Below are 16,682 nucleotides of genomic sequence, written 5' to 3'. Positions count from 1 at the left end.
CCAAGGCAGTCGTTAGGAGAGAAACAGGCTGGTTTATGGGGTCACGGTCCTGTGGTTCTGGTGTGTGGGTGGAGAGGTCCGCCAGCTATAGACCATCTCTGTAGAAGGAATCAGGGGAAAAGAGGAGGAAAGTCACCTGAGCTATATAAAACGGTATGTGTGCACGTGCATGCCGTGGTCCACATGGGGGAAATAGCAGGTTAGGACACACACTATCCAAGTTAAATTGCATTAAAACTGCAGTAAAAAAAAAACAGTCATTAAAAAGTACATTTCTTTTATTGGTGGCTTGATGATCCATTTTTGCAATGATTAGAAACATGTCCAGAATGCTGCTTTGAAGAGAGAGCCATGATGGCGTCCGCACACCACAAACATGAATCTGTTTCACTTTGTTCAGAGACACACAGTGTAGAAAACTGCAACGATGTGAGAGGGGAGGGGGAATCAAGTTCATTTTCATGAAGCAAATGTTTAAGACATCAGTTTTAAGATATGAAAATCCTCAACATTACAGTTTACAGTATACAGTATGAAATGGAATCATTTGAAAGGAAAGGACTTAAATTGTAGCTTTCGCAGTTGCATTGGGCATAGCTGGGTTGAACTGGCACCAGTTAGCCCTCACCACTGGTCCAGATCCAGAATTTGCTGACTCTATCCAGTTAAGAGTTGGACTTGCTAGCAGAACGAATCGGTTCTGGGAGAGGGGTTCAGGTTAATCTACCTAAAGCCTTTTTTGTGTATCCTTCTCTCCCCCTTCACCTCAAGAATAAATTGAAGGGGCCAAATTGCACAAGAAGTGATTATTCCTCCTGGAGTATGAACTGTATTCTGTATACATGAACAGCCCCATTAAACGCTAGTTATATTATTCACTATGTGACATCACTGGGAGCTGTGGGGTCAACGTTCGGCTCCAATCAGCTTCACCTCCAACCCCATAGTGGCAGGCGATTGGTCTGGGAACCTGTCAGTCCCTCAAAAAAAAAAGAATTGCCTCTCAGACACACTTATTTACATAATCATACACACATGCCTAACAGATGTATTCTGTACATACTATGGTATATACACATACACATTAGCGCTAACACATGCCCACACACACGCATACACACAAACACACACATACTCGCACACAAGTAGTCTACAGGGAAATTGTGGTATAATCTAAGGTCATAGGCACTACTAGCCTGGCCCCAGACCATCCATGCTATCTGTTCCTTAAGAGTCAGGTGACTGCCCCACTCCCTCTCACACTTGGGGCACAGAGCTAATTTTAAAAGACATATCAAAGGACAGCTCCAGATCCTAGCCATGACCCCCTCCCTCCCCCCTGACTGTTGACCCCTGTGGCCTGAGGAGGACCATCTGACGGGCCATCCCAAGGAGCCAACCAGCACCACGGCAACCGCCCAGCTCTAGAATTCCCAGCTCTAACATTCGTCTGATCAGTGGGATGGGCCGCGGAACAGCCTGGTCTCTTCTTTGTTCTAATGCAGCCATGTTGCCAGATTGGGCTACGTTGGAGAGAACCCCCCCCTGCCTGTGTCACAGTTGGAGGGTGTGTTTCACGCTGTGAAAACAGAGGCAGAACTGGGGAACAGGTGTGTTTCCATATTAGAAGGCTTCAATAATGGCTATGGTCCATTGTACGTCCATTCGTCGATTATAATTGATTTATAAACAGAAAAACACAATGTGAAAAAAAAGAAAGAAAAGGAATTATTCTTTTCTTTTAGGCAGCATAATTGGTCTCAGTGTTATCACAATTCTGCTTTAAAAAAAGCATAAAACAAAATAAAACATAATCGTCCTAAAATGAGGATGCTAATCACCCTTCATGACAGAAGCAGATTCATAGTCGAAATGTAGGTGGACCTTTATAAGCAAAAAAGCTTTTTTACAGAATGTCGTTCAACACTCCCTTAAAAGGTAAAGTCTGTGTTCTATAGCATCTTATTTTAAAACTCAGCGAGTCAGCTTCGCCCATACAGGACCTTCTTACAGTCTGAGTCCCAAGCTTCTCTCTGGTTGGTGCGTTACATCCAAGGAAATTGCCCTTGTGAGGGACTGAGCGGTCCCAAACCTTAACTCGGGCTGTATATCAGGACGCTGACAGAAAGAGACTAGGGAGAGGGGGATGCGGACACAAGGAAAGAGGGATGACAGTTGGTCGTCAGCACTTCTCCAAGTCCCCTCTTCTTCCTGTCTGGCGAGGTAGGGGTGTGGGTGAATGTCAGCATGGGTCAACCTCCAAACGAGAGCAGAACATGGTGTGGGGAATCCAGATGCCTTCAGTCCCCACGTCAAACCCCCTTCTCCCTCCAGTCTGTCCGTCCATCCGTCAGTCAGAGTCTGTCGTGTATCAGGCCCGCTTGTGAGAGCCCGGGGATGTGTGTGTGTGTGTTCTCCTGCTACCAGCGGTTGAGGATCTGGTTCATGTAGTCCTCCGTGGGGAGCCTGGGCCCCGTCTCCTCCCCCCTCCCCCCGTCCTCCAGGTCCTCCCGGTCCCCCTCGCCCTCCCCCGGGCCGGGCCCCGCGGAGGTCTGGCGGGCGCGGGAGGAGGGCCACAGGCCCACGGCCAGGCCCTGCCGGTGGTTCTGGTTGTGGTTGCGGAGGCGCTGCAGGCGGCGCTCCTGCTGACGGGTGTACTGGTAGCGCTGCTGGAACAGGTCCCGGGCATAGTCATAGAGCTCCATGTCCAGCTCGTTCAGCTCCTCGATGCGCTGGACCTGAAAGTGTGTGTGTGTGAGGGGGGGGGGGGGGGGTCATATAGATGAATACACAGAACTTTTTGACAGTGTTTTTTTTGGTTGACATCCAAATCAACGTGACCACCACATGCAGAGGGTACCCCACCCCACCCCCCCGCCACGTTTAAGACACTCCATGGCACGTCGGTCTTCTGACTCTTAACCACCCTCCGTTCCCCGCCTGTTTTCCACCAGGCAGCCACCTACCGTGCCGTTGTCCAGGTCCACGCCGGCCGCCCGCGTGCTGTTGTACTGCATGAAGGGCCGGATGAAGCGCAGGCGGAAGGTGCGCTCAAACAGGAACTGGGTCTTCCTCTGGTACTCTGTCAGGCCGAAGAAGGCCATGTCCCTCAGGTTCTTCTTGGCAGAGTCCAGCAGCAGCTGAGCCCTCTTCTTCTCTGGTACCGTGGACATGTTGTAGCAGCCCACCAGGCTCAGGTCTGCCAGCATGCGGACCTGGGGGGGGACGGGGGGACGGTCAGAGAAGGGAGGGCTGTGGTGCCGGCGTGTTTATGTCTGTGTGTGTCATATCATCCAAGCCTAGCAGACACGGGGTACCTGCTGGAGTAGCTTTATCTGTGTATGTGTGATCGCAGTGTGTCTGTGTGTGTCAAAACATCCCATCCCCCGACTGTTGTCCTTAGTTGTGTGTGCGTGTGTATTTGTGATCCATCGTGTGTGTTTTAGTGAGTGTTTGTGTGTGTCAATGTGTGTACCTGTCTGTTGTTGGCCAAATTGTACGGGCAGTCCATGAACTGCTGCAAGGTACATCCTGACCAATCAGAGCCCTCGTAGCAGGCGGGAAGTTCCTCTGGAGTGGGCGTCCGCCCGTCGCACATGTGCAGTGAGGTCTTCCATGTGGCGCCCCTCTGCACGTGTCGCCACTCGCTGAGATATCGCGACACGGGGTCTCTTAGCAACGTGATATAATAGAATTTCCTATAAGACAGAGGGACAGGGAGAGATTAAGTAAACAGTTTAACGACGGATTCAGGCATGTACAGTGAAGTTCCAGAAATGGCCATGTGGGGGCAGTGTTTGCATGGCCCGCTACGGCACCTGCCCGAGAGGCATAGATGACAGTGGGAGTTTGGTTGGTGTTTCTCTGATCTTATTCGATCTAGAGATAACCTTCTCATGCTAAATATGTGGAAATCTAAAGAGAGAGAGACCGAAAGAAAGAGAGAGCGGGGGGGGGGGGGGGGGGATTGCCTGGAAGCACTCGTGCAGGTCAGAGTTTGGGCCACTGTGCAGGAAAGGAAACTGCTGGCACAAGCACATCCCAGCACAAACATCCTCACCCCCACCAAAAAAACACACACACACACACACAAACCCAAGCTCATCACAGTTGCAGTGTGACTCATATCTCAGCTGCAGAGCTAATACACCCTCTGTGTGTGTGTGTGTGTGTGTGTGTGTAATGGCGCAGAGCTCAGTTCCGTCCTATCCCAGAGGGGGCACTCCTGCCAGAAGGAGACACCTTTACAGGCCTTTGCACTCCAACTAATTACTGCAGCCTAATCAATCAGCATATCCTCATTAGCACATGTGTGTGTGTGTGTGTGTGTGTGCGTAAGAGAGAGGGGAAAAAAGAGTGGATGTGTTGCTGAAACTTCATTCTACTGTCCTTCCTGATTCTGAACCTACCTGCTTCAAGACTTACTGACCATCACTCATGCGCACGCGCACACACACACACACACCCCGAGATAATCCCCACCGACATCATCACACACATCCCCCATCAGAGATCACAGACTGACAGACATCTCTTTGTTCTATGGACACACGGGAAGCCCTCTGTGACATGTCTTGTACAAAGGGCTCCACAAATCAAATGTGATTTGATTTGTCTAACAGGAAAAACATTGGAGGGAGGGGGAGCGAGAGAGAGAGAGAGAGAGAGAGAGAGAGAGAGAGACAACATTTTAAAAAAGAATTCTCTAATACAGCGAAAGCAGCGAGGCCACAAGCCCAAGTGATTCATCAAAGTTCCAGCGTCTGCACTCGGCAATGAGAAGACTCTGGCATTTCATCATTTTAATGAAGAAATGAAGGAGCACATGCAGGGATCAGAATGTATACCAAGCTGCTACTGATAAGAGATGAGGACACAACTAACCATCCCATAATGATCTCAGGGTCAGCATACACTCTTAGCTCTCAATGTCAGCTATTTCATTTATTGTCATAGGTAAATGTATGTATAAAAAAGGATTGAGGTATCAAACTACATAATAAGTACATGGTATTATATGTGAATGAATATCTATTGGAAGGTAATGCAACACAATGACAATGTTCCATATATGTATTTTTCATATATAGTACTTGTTTTATCTTTCTTCATATATTACTACTATTATTTTCTGCACCGACCTACCAAAGCAAATTCCTTGTATGTATAAACGTACTTGTCAACAAACGGATTCTGATTATCCACACACACGCACACCAACTATTGATTCAGAAGACAGACAACCATTGGAAGTTTGTCTGGGTGTTTCTAAGGCTTTTCCTTGAGCCTCTCTGCCCAGACTCAACACTGTCTCGATGTGTGCTGTACTTACACAAAACAAGGACATCTGGCTTTCTCTCCTCCTCTCCCATCAATATCTCCCTCATCCTCACAAAGAGCCCTCAGACCAACCGACCCACGGCTGAGAGAAAGGGACTGAGTCATCCTCCCTCCACCTCTCCTGCCTGCCTCCACCTCTCCTGCCTCCCTCCACCTCTCCTGCCTGCCTCCACCTCTCCTGTCTGCCTCCACCTCTCCTGCCTGCCTCCACCTCTCCTGCCTGCCTCCACCTCTCCTGCCTGCCTCCACCTCTCCTGTCTGCCTCCATTTCTCCTGTCTCCCTCCACCTGTCCTGCCTGCCTCCACCTCTCCTGCCTGCCTCCACCTCTCCTGCCTGCCTCCACCTCTCCTGTCTGCCTCCACCTCTCCTCCCTGCCTCCACCTCTCCTGCCTGCCTCCACCTCTCCTGCCTGCCTCCACCTCTCCTGTCTGCCTCCATTTCTCCTGTCTCCCTCCACCTGTCCTGCCTGCCTCCACCTCTCCTGCCTGCCTCCACCTCTCCTGCCTGCCTCCACCTCTCCTGTCTGCCTCCATTTCTCCTGTCTCCCTCCACCTGTCCTGCCTGCCTCCACCTCTCCTGTCTGCCTCCACCTCTCCTGTCTCCCTCCACCTGTCCTGCCTGCCTCCACCTCTCCTGCCTGCCTCCACCTCTCCTGCCTGCCTCCACCTCTCCTGTCTGCCTCCACCTCTCCTGTCTGCCTCCACCTCTCCTGCCTGCCTCCACCTCTCCTGTCTGCCTCCATTTCTCCTGTCTCCCTCCACCTGTCCTGCCTGCCTCCACCTCTCCTGTCTGCCTCCACCTCTCCTGTCTCCCTCCACCTGTCCTGCCTGCCTCCACCTCTCCTGCCTGCCTCCACCTCTCCTGCCTGCCTCCACCTCTCCTGTCTGCCTCCACCTCTCCTGTCTGCCTCCACCTCTCCTGTCTGCCTCCACCTCTCCTGTCTCCCTCCACTTGTCCTGCCTGCCTCCACCTCTCCTGTCTGCCTCCATTTCTCCTGTCTGCCTCCACCTGTCCTGCCTGCCTCCACCTCTCCTGTCTGCCTCCACCTCTCCTGCTTGCCTCCACCTCTCCTGTCTGCCTCCCCCTGTCTTGTCTGCCTCCACCTCTCCTGTCTGCCTCCACCTGTCCTGCCTGCCTCCACCTCTCCTGTCTGCCTTCACCTCTCCTGTCTGCCTCCACCTCTCCTGTCTGCCTCCACCTCTCCTGTCTGCCTCCACCTCTCATCCCCCTCCACACACCTTTGCTCTTTGTATTCTGCCCATCCACCTCTCCGTCTTCCTCCTCCTTTGGTCTTTATGGAGAAATTGCGGCAGGTGACAGGGGAGCAGCTTCCCATTTCATAACCCATGCACATACACACAAACAAACATTGTGGGACTAAGATGTTTTTTTTCTCTCTCTCTCTGTGAAAGATAATGAAAGTCTTGCAGGTGTGTGGTGAGAGAGAGAGAGAGAGAGAGAGAGAGAGGTGTGTGGTGAGAGAGAGAGAGAGAGAGGTGTGTGGTGAGAGAGAGAGAGAGAGAGAGAGAGAGAGAGAGGTGTGTGGTGAGAGAGAGAGAGAGAGAGAGAGAGAGAGAGAGAGAGAGAGAGAGAGAGAGAGAGAGAGAGAGAGAGAGAGAGAGAGAGAGAGAGAGAGAGAGAGAGAGAGAGAGAGAGAGAGAGAGAGAGAGAGAGAGAGAGAGAGAGAGAGAGAGAGAGAGAGAGAGAGAGAGAGAGAGAGAGAGAGAGAGAGAGAGAGAGAGAGAGAGAGAGAGAGAGAGAGAGAGAGAGAGAGAGAAAGTGCATGTGTGTGCTGTCAGCGTTATCAGGAGGAAACACACACTGCTCCAGTCTCTCTTACAACCAAACTGCAGGAAAATAAGATTGTTCTGCTTCCTGTGAGGCAGATGTGCTGTTACGTATACAGCTTCAGGGTCTGTGTCTCTCTCTCTCCCCACACACACGCCAAGTAACAGTTACACGCTAAGTCCCGTGAATCTTGACAAGCATGTTTCACAATAATCACATGCTTTGTTTTCAACAGAAATTGATCATCGTTTTCAAAAATAACAGCCTAATTTCAAGAGAAACACGATGTGACTCCAACAGAGAAGTGTTTCTCCACAACTATCACCCAGCTCACGTACACACACACACAGACACACACAGACACACACACACACACACACACACACAGGCTGGTGCTGTATTAAGCTGCTTACCCGTTTGGCAGCACTGATAAGTAAATCCAAACTTGTATTCTAACATGAGGGGGGAAGAAACATTGGTGTTAGACGTAAAGGGAGAGGGGAGGAAATGGAGAGAGTGAGAGGAGGTGTAGAAATGATCTGGGAAACAACATCTTCTTGCATTCCATCGTAAAAACCCCGTCTTCCACCTGGAAGTATGCACGCATGTGCCAAACCACTTCCAGGGAAATCCCTTCAGCTTGTTCACCCATCGCACCCCTCTCTGTGCTGCATGGGAGTGACAACCAATGAAAATCACTGTCTGTAAATTGAGATCATGTCATGGACTCTCGTGTGTGTGTGTGTGTGCTTGCGTTGCCGTTTGTCTGTCCACCGATGCCGTCCTTACTTCATCCCCCCACACAAACAAAAACACTATCACACTTTGCTGAAGCTTTTAGTGCAGAGCTGAAAGTGATTCCACTCACACAATGTGTTGCGTAAGGTAAATAGCAAGCCAGATATCGCTCATGGCATCCTCCATTGATTACCGCCTTATTCTACATGGATAAACAATCAAAATCGTTATTTAATATTGACCTTAAGAATTGATTTATATGTAATTTATCTTCCCTCGCATCCCTCTGGCTTTATTGTATTTATTTATCTCCATTTGTTTCACTTTCTCTCCCTCTCTCTCTCCTACCCAATAACAAGACACTCAGACAGACCAGAATAGATCTGCTGGTTCAGACAAGCTCCTTCACTACACAAGAATCTCCCCCCCCCCCCCCCCCCTCCCTCCCCCCTCCCTCCCCCCTCCCTCCCTCCCTCTCCACCTTTCCATCACTCCCTGCCGGTCGATCGATAACAGCCTACGGACTCAGACAGACTGGGTTAGCAGTCAGGAGTTTAAATAAAGAAGAGGAGGAGAGAGCAGACCGGTGACGGACCCAGGGGGGGAGAGAGAGGGGGGGGGGGGTTAGCGCAGGGCCCAAAATCCCCCATCACCTTGATACAGACATACAGTTGACATTCGACACACAGACGAGACTGGAGTTTGGATAAAACAAACAAACATTCTCCCTCTCACGTCTCCTCCCCTCACTGCCACAATCAATGGATATTCTATTTATGTTGAAGGCAGCTGGTGTTTCAGTATTTTGGGGGGAATTTCTGGAATAATATAATAAGTGACAGTTCAGTGTTGCAATGTGTTGCTATGATGAGAGGAGCAGGTAGGCTGCCAGTGCACTGCCAGAAAGAAAAATCCTTTTCTCTTGTTTGAATAATTGCTGTTATATCAACACACACACACACACACCTGAGCACTGAGCTGTGTTGGACAGGAATGTTCTCAGGCCTGTTCCCTCATGTTCCACCTCAGCCGTCTGACAGAGACATCCAAAAGGACGCCAGAAATAGATGGATGAGGAGAGACAGAGAAACAGATGGATGAGGAGACAGAGAGAGAGCGAGAGACAAGTGATGCCGAGAGAGAGCGAGAAATACAGAAAGTGGAAGAAAGGATCTGTAAGTGAGATTCATGGCCCGTCTAGCTTCCTCACACCTGCGTGCGCACGCACGCACACACACCTGCAGTCATCCTAGAAGTCAGTCCCTCGTGTTTCTCCACTCGTACAGTAGATGAACTCCCCGCCCAATGATGGCGGAACGGAGTGAGAGGAGGAGAAAAAGGGCGGGGCCGGGAAGAGGGCAAAGAAGAAAGGAATGAGGAAGAGGAGAGCAAGGAAGGAAGAAAGAGGGATGTTCCTGACTGAGGTGATTAAGGGCCGGTTAACGAGTCTAACAAGGAGACAGATGGTCCTGTTAGAGGAGCACTTACACACACACACACACACACTATTCTCCTCAGGCAGAGATTAGTGTGTGTGTGTGTCTGTGTGACCCCTGTTTCCCTGTTAATCACTTGTCACACATGTCCCTGGAACTGGCATAGGAAAAGGTGTGTGTGTGTGTGTGTGCATGCACAGACACAGAGGCAGGGGTGTGAAATTGGAATGATAAGGTGGTTAACACTGAAATAATTCCCACCTGCTCGACCCATCCTCACCCCCAAGCTTTACACTTGGTCTCTCTCTCACTCCCATTGCTCCGATTCTGTGAGTCTGTGAGTATGAGCGTGTGTGTGCGCTCTGAGTTGTCCCTTCTCAAGACAGCTGAAAAGGTAGTGTGTGTGTGTGTGTGTCTCCCATGCTGATGACTCTCCATTCCGCAATCAGTGCCTCAACACACAGCCTACATTCATACAAAAGCACGGGAGGCAGAACACTGATGTGTGTGTGTGTTCCTTAAGAGAGAGTCTTAAGCAGATGATCCTCGAAAACAATCCAATAATGACCCTCCCAACCACCCCATGCATCCCCTCTCTTAATCACACATGCCCCTAATGGGATGTGGACCTGACCCCAAGTGGCCAGGCCCTGTCTGCCCTCCTCCATCCCCACACAGCCCAGGGTCTTACAGAGAGAGGGACACACAGCCCAGGGTCTTACAGAGAGAGGGACACACACAGCCCAGGGTCTTACAGAGAGAGGGACACACAGCCCAGGGTCTTACAGAGAGAGGGACACACAGCCCAGGGTCTTACAGAGAGAGGGACACACAGCCCAGGGTCTTACAGAGAGAGGGACACACACAGCCCAGGGTCTTACAGAGAGAGGGACACACAGCCCAGGGTCTTACAGAGAGAGGGACACACAGCCCAGGGTCTTACAGAGAGGGACACACAGCCCAGGGTCTTACAGAGAGAGGGACACACAGCCCAGGGTCTTAGGGACACACACAGGTCGGATGGCTTTTTCATTCTCGTGGGGCCTGACCATTCGCTCCCATTCAAAATGGTGTCGTCTCCGACCACCAACCCTTGACCCCAACTGTAACCCTTAATGTAATTCTAATCCTAAGCCAAACACCCCTGATACCCCTTGAAAAAAAAGCGTTTGAGGTTATGGGGCCTAGCACAAGGGCCCCACGTGATCAAGACGTTTCTATTTCACACTACTTTCAAAGACATTTGGTCTCCACAAGGGTATTTGAACAAGACCACTCCGACGAGACGTTCAAACACAGCGACTGGCACGACGGAGTAACAGCTGACAGGGGAGCAGAGTCGTCCTGCAGCGCTCTCGATCGTCTGCAGAGACAGACGGACAGACATGGGACTGCACAGGCAGGATGGCAACAAGGCCGGGTGAGGAGCCTGGGGCTGCATTACATCCCTTGGCTCAGGATGAGAGCTTGTCCCTGGGGAAGATGAGGAGCGTCTGGGGGGCGGGGGGGACAGATGAGTGATGGGTATGTGTGTGTGTGTGTGTGTGTGTGTGTGTGCATGCAAGGAGTCCTCCAAGCCCAATTAAGCCCGACTGTGTCGGGGACTGTGCCAAACACGCCCCACCTGCTTAAAGAGGGCCAAGGGGCTAATGAGCACAGCCTGGGGGGAAATGTCTGTGTGTGTGTGTGTGTGTGTGTGTGGGGGGGCAGATGATGGGTAGCTGGCATAAATCCTGGGAAATTACAAAAATCAGATGTCTGACTTTTGTTTACTTTAAGTCTCTAGTCGGTCTGAAATAGTGACAGTAGTGTGTGCAAGCGCACACACACACACACACACACGCACACACACACACACACACACACACAAACTTCCTGAGGCAGTTTTTACCTCCCACGGATTCCAATTCAGCCAGACAGAGAATGGGATGCAAAACAGAAAAGGAAAAGGGAGGAGACGATGGAGGGAGCGAGAAAGATCGAGAGATGGAGGGGAGGGAGGGAGCGAGGGGAGAAAGGACGGGACAGAAAGGATGGAGTGGGGAGGAGATATCATAAAATGAGAGGAGCCAAATATTGTGCAACAACAGTAACAACAGTCTCTCTGAGCTGTGTGTGTGTGTGTGTGTGTGTGTGTTTGGCCCCACACGGAGAGCGCTGGGTGAAAGAGGCCCTTTGTCTGGGAGTGTAACGAGAGCTCAGAGGGAGCAGGGACTCAACAGCACCGCATTGCAATGGCATCTTTCTCTCGCTCTTTCTCTCTCTCTCCTCCCTTCTTCTCTTGGGGGAATGACGATCCCTGAAATAACAATGGTTGTTCACCCAGGTGACCAGGGCCCTGACTGAGGTCTAAAGTCATAATCATTTCAGAACGACACACACACAATTTCTTTGCAATAGCAGCTGCTAACCCAGAGATTAAGGACAGTGTGACGAACGCGCTTTGGGCTTCGTTTGTGAGTGTGTGTGTGTGTGAGCGAGACCATGCTCCACACCATGTGTTATTAGTGGAAACATGCCTCATGCAGTGGCAACGGTTGACTGGAGAGATGATCAAATGTAATAAATCTCTCCCGTCATGACGGGATCTGAGAGAGACGTGGGAATGAAAGGAGTCCTCCGCAGAGAGAAAAGAAAACAACAAAGAGAGGAAGAAAAAAATGGATAACAAGAAGGATGAGCTGTCTGCTCCATTTGTACATAACGCGGAGGCTGCGGTCTGGAGTCTGACGGCATAAGAGAAGCTCTTCTATCCATCCACGCGGACGAATCAACCGGTTCCTGTTCCTCTGCCACGCCATGCCCTCCTCTCCTCCTTCACCCCTGCTCACTCGCGTCACCCCCCCACCCCCCCCGCGCCCCCAAGCCTGCTTTTAAATCAGATAAAAAACGAGGGAGAGACAGAGAAAAAGGAGGGAACCGAAGGAGAGAGCAAGAGATTGTCTTTAGGCCGGCAGCTCATTGATATGACAGTTTGATTTTCTCTGCTCGCATGGGAGGCATCTCAAAAGGGGGCATCCCCCCATTCTCTCGCTAAGCTCTGTGACATCTCATCCCCCTCCCCCCTCCCCCAACGCCCACCTCCTCTTCTTCAAAGCCCCCTCGCCCTCTCTTCATCCAATTCACCCCCCCCCTCCCCTCTCTGTGCCTGCTTCCCAGCCCCCTGTACCCCTGCTGCATGTGTGTGTGTGTCTCTCAGCAGACACTCCCCTGGATGTCCAATCCTGGATCAGATACATCGGAATTCCGAGGCAGAGCAGCTGTTGACCTGGCAACGCTCCCTGCCAACCCGGCCCCCCGAAAAAAAAAAATCGAAGGTTGAAGAATGGAATAACCACGAAGGCTGAGAGAAAGAGGAGAGATGGAGGGAGAGAAGGAAAGAGTAGATATGGAGGGAGAGAAGGAAAGAGTAGATATGGAGGGAGAGAAGGAAAGAGGAGAGATGGAGGGAGAGAAGGAAAGAGTAGAGATGGAGGGAGAGAAGGAAAGAGGAGAGATGGAGGGAGAGAAGGAAAGAGGAGAGATGGAGGGAGAGAAGGAAAGAGGAGAGATGGAGGGAGAGAAGGAAAGAGTAGATATGGAGGGAGAGAAGGAAAGAGGAGAGATGGAGGGAGAGAAGGAAAGAGGAGAGATGGAGGGAGAGAAGGAAAGAGGAGAGGTTGGGTAGACGACAAGACAGATGATGCTGAGCTGGAGTGGAGATTTGCTTTGCTCAAGTTTGCGGCCTGTGCTAATCCAACATTATTGCATACTGTGCGTGTGTGTGTGTGTGTGTGTGTGTGACCATGATGTGCATCCGACAGAGAGAGGATCACAAGGGGACTTCAACGTCTGCAGGGATATTAGTGTCTTCAGAGTGTGTGTGTGTGTGTGCGCGTGTGTAAAGCTGTTCAATAAAGTTGACGGCAAAAAAACATGCGGGACAGACTGGCCCACGATGACCAGTCGGCTTAGAGTGGAGAAAAAAGACCGTATAAAAGGATAGGGAACACACACACACACATTCAGACAGAATCCTAGAGAATCCCAAACAAATCCCAGGATCAGATCCTGGAGAGAGGAGAGGAGGGGGGGGGGGGGGCAGAGGAGGATAGAGTGGGTGGGCAGGAAGAGAAGGGGCAAGGTATTCTCTAAATTGGATGAAATTGAAAGTTAAAAGAAAGGAGGGAAAAAAAACCCTAAAAGGTGGATGTCTGCGTCTACAGTGAGTCTTATGGCGGAATCCCATCAGAGGGATTGCCGGGGGAACAATATATTTATGCAAATGACACTTCGGCATATGGGGAGTCAGTGGTGCATGCATTTACACACACACACACACACACACACACACACACACACACTCGCGTACATACGTACGTTTGGAAAGCCACAAGTTTGTCCATTCACATGATAATCTGCTCAGCCATGTAAACAACCATGGCTGAGGAACATAAGAGAGACACACAGCCCAGGAGGAGAGAGAGAGAGAGGACGTGGACAGAGAGATATTCCTGGCCTTATTAGCATTCAGCAGGAGAGAGAGAGAGAGAGAACATTTAGCTGTCTGGCCCTTATCACAGCCTCGCTGGAAACCACCCACAGTGTGTCACCGTGTTCAAATTGCGTCTGTGTTTCTGTGTGTCTGTGTCCAATACTTTAGCGTGTCCAATTACCATACTGTGCCTGGAATCCTCCCACGCAGGTTCATCTAAGCATTAGAGGCGAAAGAACAACCCTCTGAATTGCACATTAAGAGGCTCTATATGAGGACAGAGCCGCTGGCTGTGCCGAGTCCTGCACACCTCTCTCCTGGTCCAGGCTAGCCACGAAGAGAAGGAGAGGGGGATGGAGCAGGCTGAAGGGGAACAGAGGGAGGAGAGACAGGCAGGGGAAAGTGAGACATCTCCTCGAAAGAGGCCTGGAGGTCCTGGGTTAGTCTTGAATTTCCCCTCTTCCTCCCTTTCCCCTGACAGTCGTTCGCCCTGGAATGTTCCAGAGGGGGGGCTGTGGAATGCGTGTGTGTCTCTGTGTCCGAAAAACACATCGCTTGCAGTTGAATGTGTGTGTGTGTGTGTTCGGGGGGGGGGGGGGGAGGGGGGAGGGGGAGTATGGCTCTAGGCTGAAGAAGACACTGGGAGGAGCAGTTGGGAATGTGTGCGTGCAGGTGAGTAGCGATGGAATGTGTGTGTTATGACGTACGCCGGGCCTGGGATTCCCTGGAGGGCACATCTGCAACCATTTAACAGTCCGCTCATTTCCATCCAACATTCCACAAATGGAACCCCCCATGACATCAACGCTTCCCTAAACATTCCAATGATCAATTCCCCAAAACAGTCGGCTGTGAAGCCAGATCTTCCCCCTGCCACTCTCAGAGAACTCCCCTCTCCAGCCCTCATCCCTCTCCTCCTCCTCTTCATCCCTCTCCTCCTCATCATCCCTCTCCTCCTCCTCATCCCTCTCCTCCTCATCATCCCTCTCCTCCTCCTCATCCCTCTCCTCCTCATCATCCCTCTCCTCCTCATCATCCCTCTCCTCCTCCTCATCCCTCTCCTCCTCATCATCCCTCGTTCCCCCTCATCTCTCCAGCCCTCCGCTGGGAGCCTCAGCTCACTAATAGAGACAAGGAGCTGAGACAGTCCTGTCCAACAGCTGCAGCTGACACATGTGTGTGTGTGTGTGTGTGTGTGTGAGTGCACTCATGTACAGTAACAGCTGCTGTTGTGGGTACAATGGGGTAATGAATAATGCTGTAAGTGGTGATCAGTCATTTTGTCTGCACCCTCTGCTACCTGTCTGTGTCCTCTACTTCCTGTCTGGCTGTGTCCTCTACTTTCTGTCTGTGTCCTCTACTTCCTGTCTGGCTGTGTCCTCTACTTCCTGTCTGTGTCCTCTACTTCCTGTCTGTGCGTCCTCTACTTCCTGTCTGGCTGTGGCCTCTACTTCCTGTCTGGCTGGGTCCTCTACTTCCTGTCTGGTTGTGTCATCCATAAGCTGTCTGGCTCCTTCACCCTCCACAGGTGTGTTTAAAGGTTCTCTACTGCTACTATGGTTTACTGATTAATCTTTGATAAGGTAGCAGAAAGCAGTACAGATTTAGCTCCTTTCGGAGATGGTGAGGTGTGCTTGTGCAGAGGGTGAGTGTGTTCAGGCCTGTACTCTGACCCCACTCTCCAAGGTTAACATACAGGTCCAGGTCAACTGGTTCATTTCCACCAGTGTGTCTAACAGCAGGACATGTCCAGTTGGTCTGGTCTGGTTCAGAATCCCAGTTCACACCAAGCTCGATCAGGACAACAACAATGGGATCGATATCCCACCACAACCCATTGATCCCTGCCATTAAAGACCACAGGTGCAGGGCATGGTGATAAGCCTTTATGTACCTGACCACACACTGACCCACCCCAAGCAATATACAGCTACAAGACAGTACGGCCCACTGAGGGTGATCTAGGCTGCGTAGATCGATGCAGCAATGGGCACGCGCCTAGACCCAAACCTAAGCTGATCAGCCAACTGGACATGCATTCCGTCTGTGTAGATCGCCATAGAGCTGGATCTATAGCTGGTGACAAAATATAGGCTGTGGATATCTACGTGGGGCTCAATGTCCTGCAGGCCACCGATCCAGCCAGTGTCAATGTCCGTACGGGGAGGCCCGGGGGCGTGCAGCTGGATAGAGACCTCCAGCCACAGCAGCGTGCCTCCCAGAGGGGAGAGGCTTGATGGAAACCAGATAGACATGATGGCTAAAGCACCGACGAGCAGCTGAGATGATGATGATTGCATGTGCAGAGCTGGCCTCTTGGACTCAAACGCACGATCGATCCGTCCGCTGTGGGGCCCACGCTAGGTGCCCGGTTAGTGTTTCGCAACACAGGGCACAGAAGGGCGTTTGTGTGTGTGTACACACGTTATTGTGACACCGCCAATATAAGGCAGTAAAGCGTACTAAAAGCCAAGGGGGGGGGGGGGGGGGGGTGATAAGGGGACAATGATAAGTCACAGGGAGGGACACGCCGTCCCGGTTGAGACAACGGGTGTGGAGCAACACTAGCCTTGTGTTTGTGTGTGTGTGTGTGTGTGCGGCCCCAGACCGAGCCAGTCCTCGACTCCTACACTACCGGGAGGGGAGAGAGGACTAGAGCAGTCAGTTCACCTCTGGGTTGGAAGGACACCACATTGAGGTCGGTCCCTAATACCCAACCCGTCCTTGGAAGACCTGCAAAAGGTCACAAGGGGGAGGGGGGAAGAGAAGGACAGTTTGGAATGCGACCTGAGCCATTAGCTCAATTCCAAACTGACCCCTCGCCCACCCACCCCTCCCCCCCCAGGCTCAGTCCCTTACTCTGACAAAGGTGCAGCTGGGAGGTTAGAAAGGTCAGCAGTGAAGG

The 16,682-nt window shown here is 51.4% G+C and overlaps 1 protein-coding gene across 1 annotated transcript in view; it reads right to left on the bottom strand.

The window, feature by feature from the left end:
- Positions 1 to 260: 260 nt before the first annotated feature.
- Positions 261 to 16,682, bottom strand: part of hs6st1a (heparan sulfate 6-O-sulfotransferase 1a) — a 30,467-nt gene continuing 14,045 nt past the window's right edge. The window contains exons 2-4 of the mRNA XM_084675256.1: positions 3,476 to 3,698; positions 2,967 to 3,215; positions 261 to 2,738 (exon numbers count right to left, since the gene is read on the bottom strand). Coding sequence (XP_084531382.1) covers positions 2,421 to 2,738; positions 2,967 to 3,215; positions 3,476 to 3,698 — 790 coding nt within the window. The 3' untranslated portion in view covers positions 261 to 2,420. The remainder of the gene's footprint in view (positions 2,739 to 2,966; positions 3,216 to 3,475; positions 3,699 to 16,682) is intronic.

Source organism: Hypomesus nipponensis, chromosome 3, assembly GCF_054491055.1.
Source record: "Hypomesus nipponensis isolate SF chromosome 3, ASM5449105v1, whole genome shotgun sequence".
In the NCBI taxonomy this organism is placed as follows: Eukaryota; Metazoa; Chordata; class Actinopteri; order Osmeriformes; family Osmeridae; genus Hypomesus; species Hypomesus nipponensis.
Note: the sequence above shows the minus strand (reverse complement) of the source record. Positions and strands in the feature narration are given on the sequence as shown.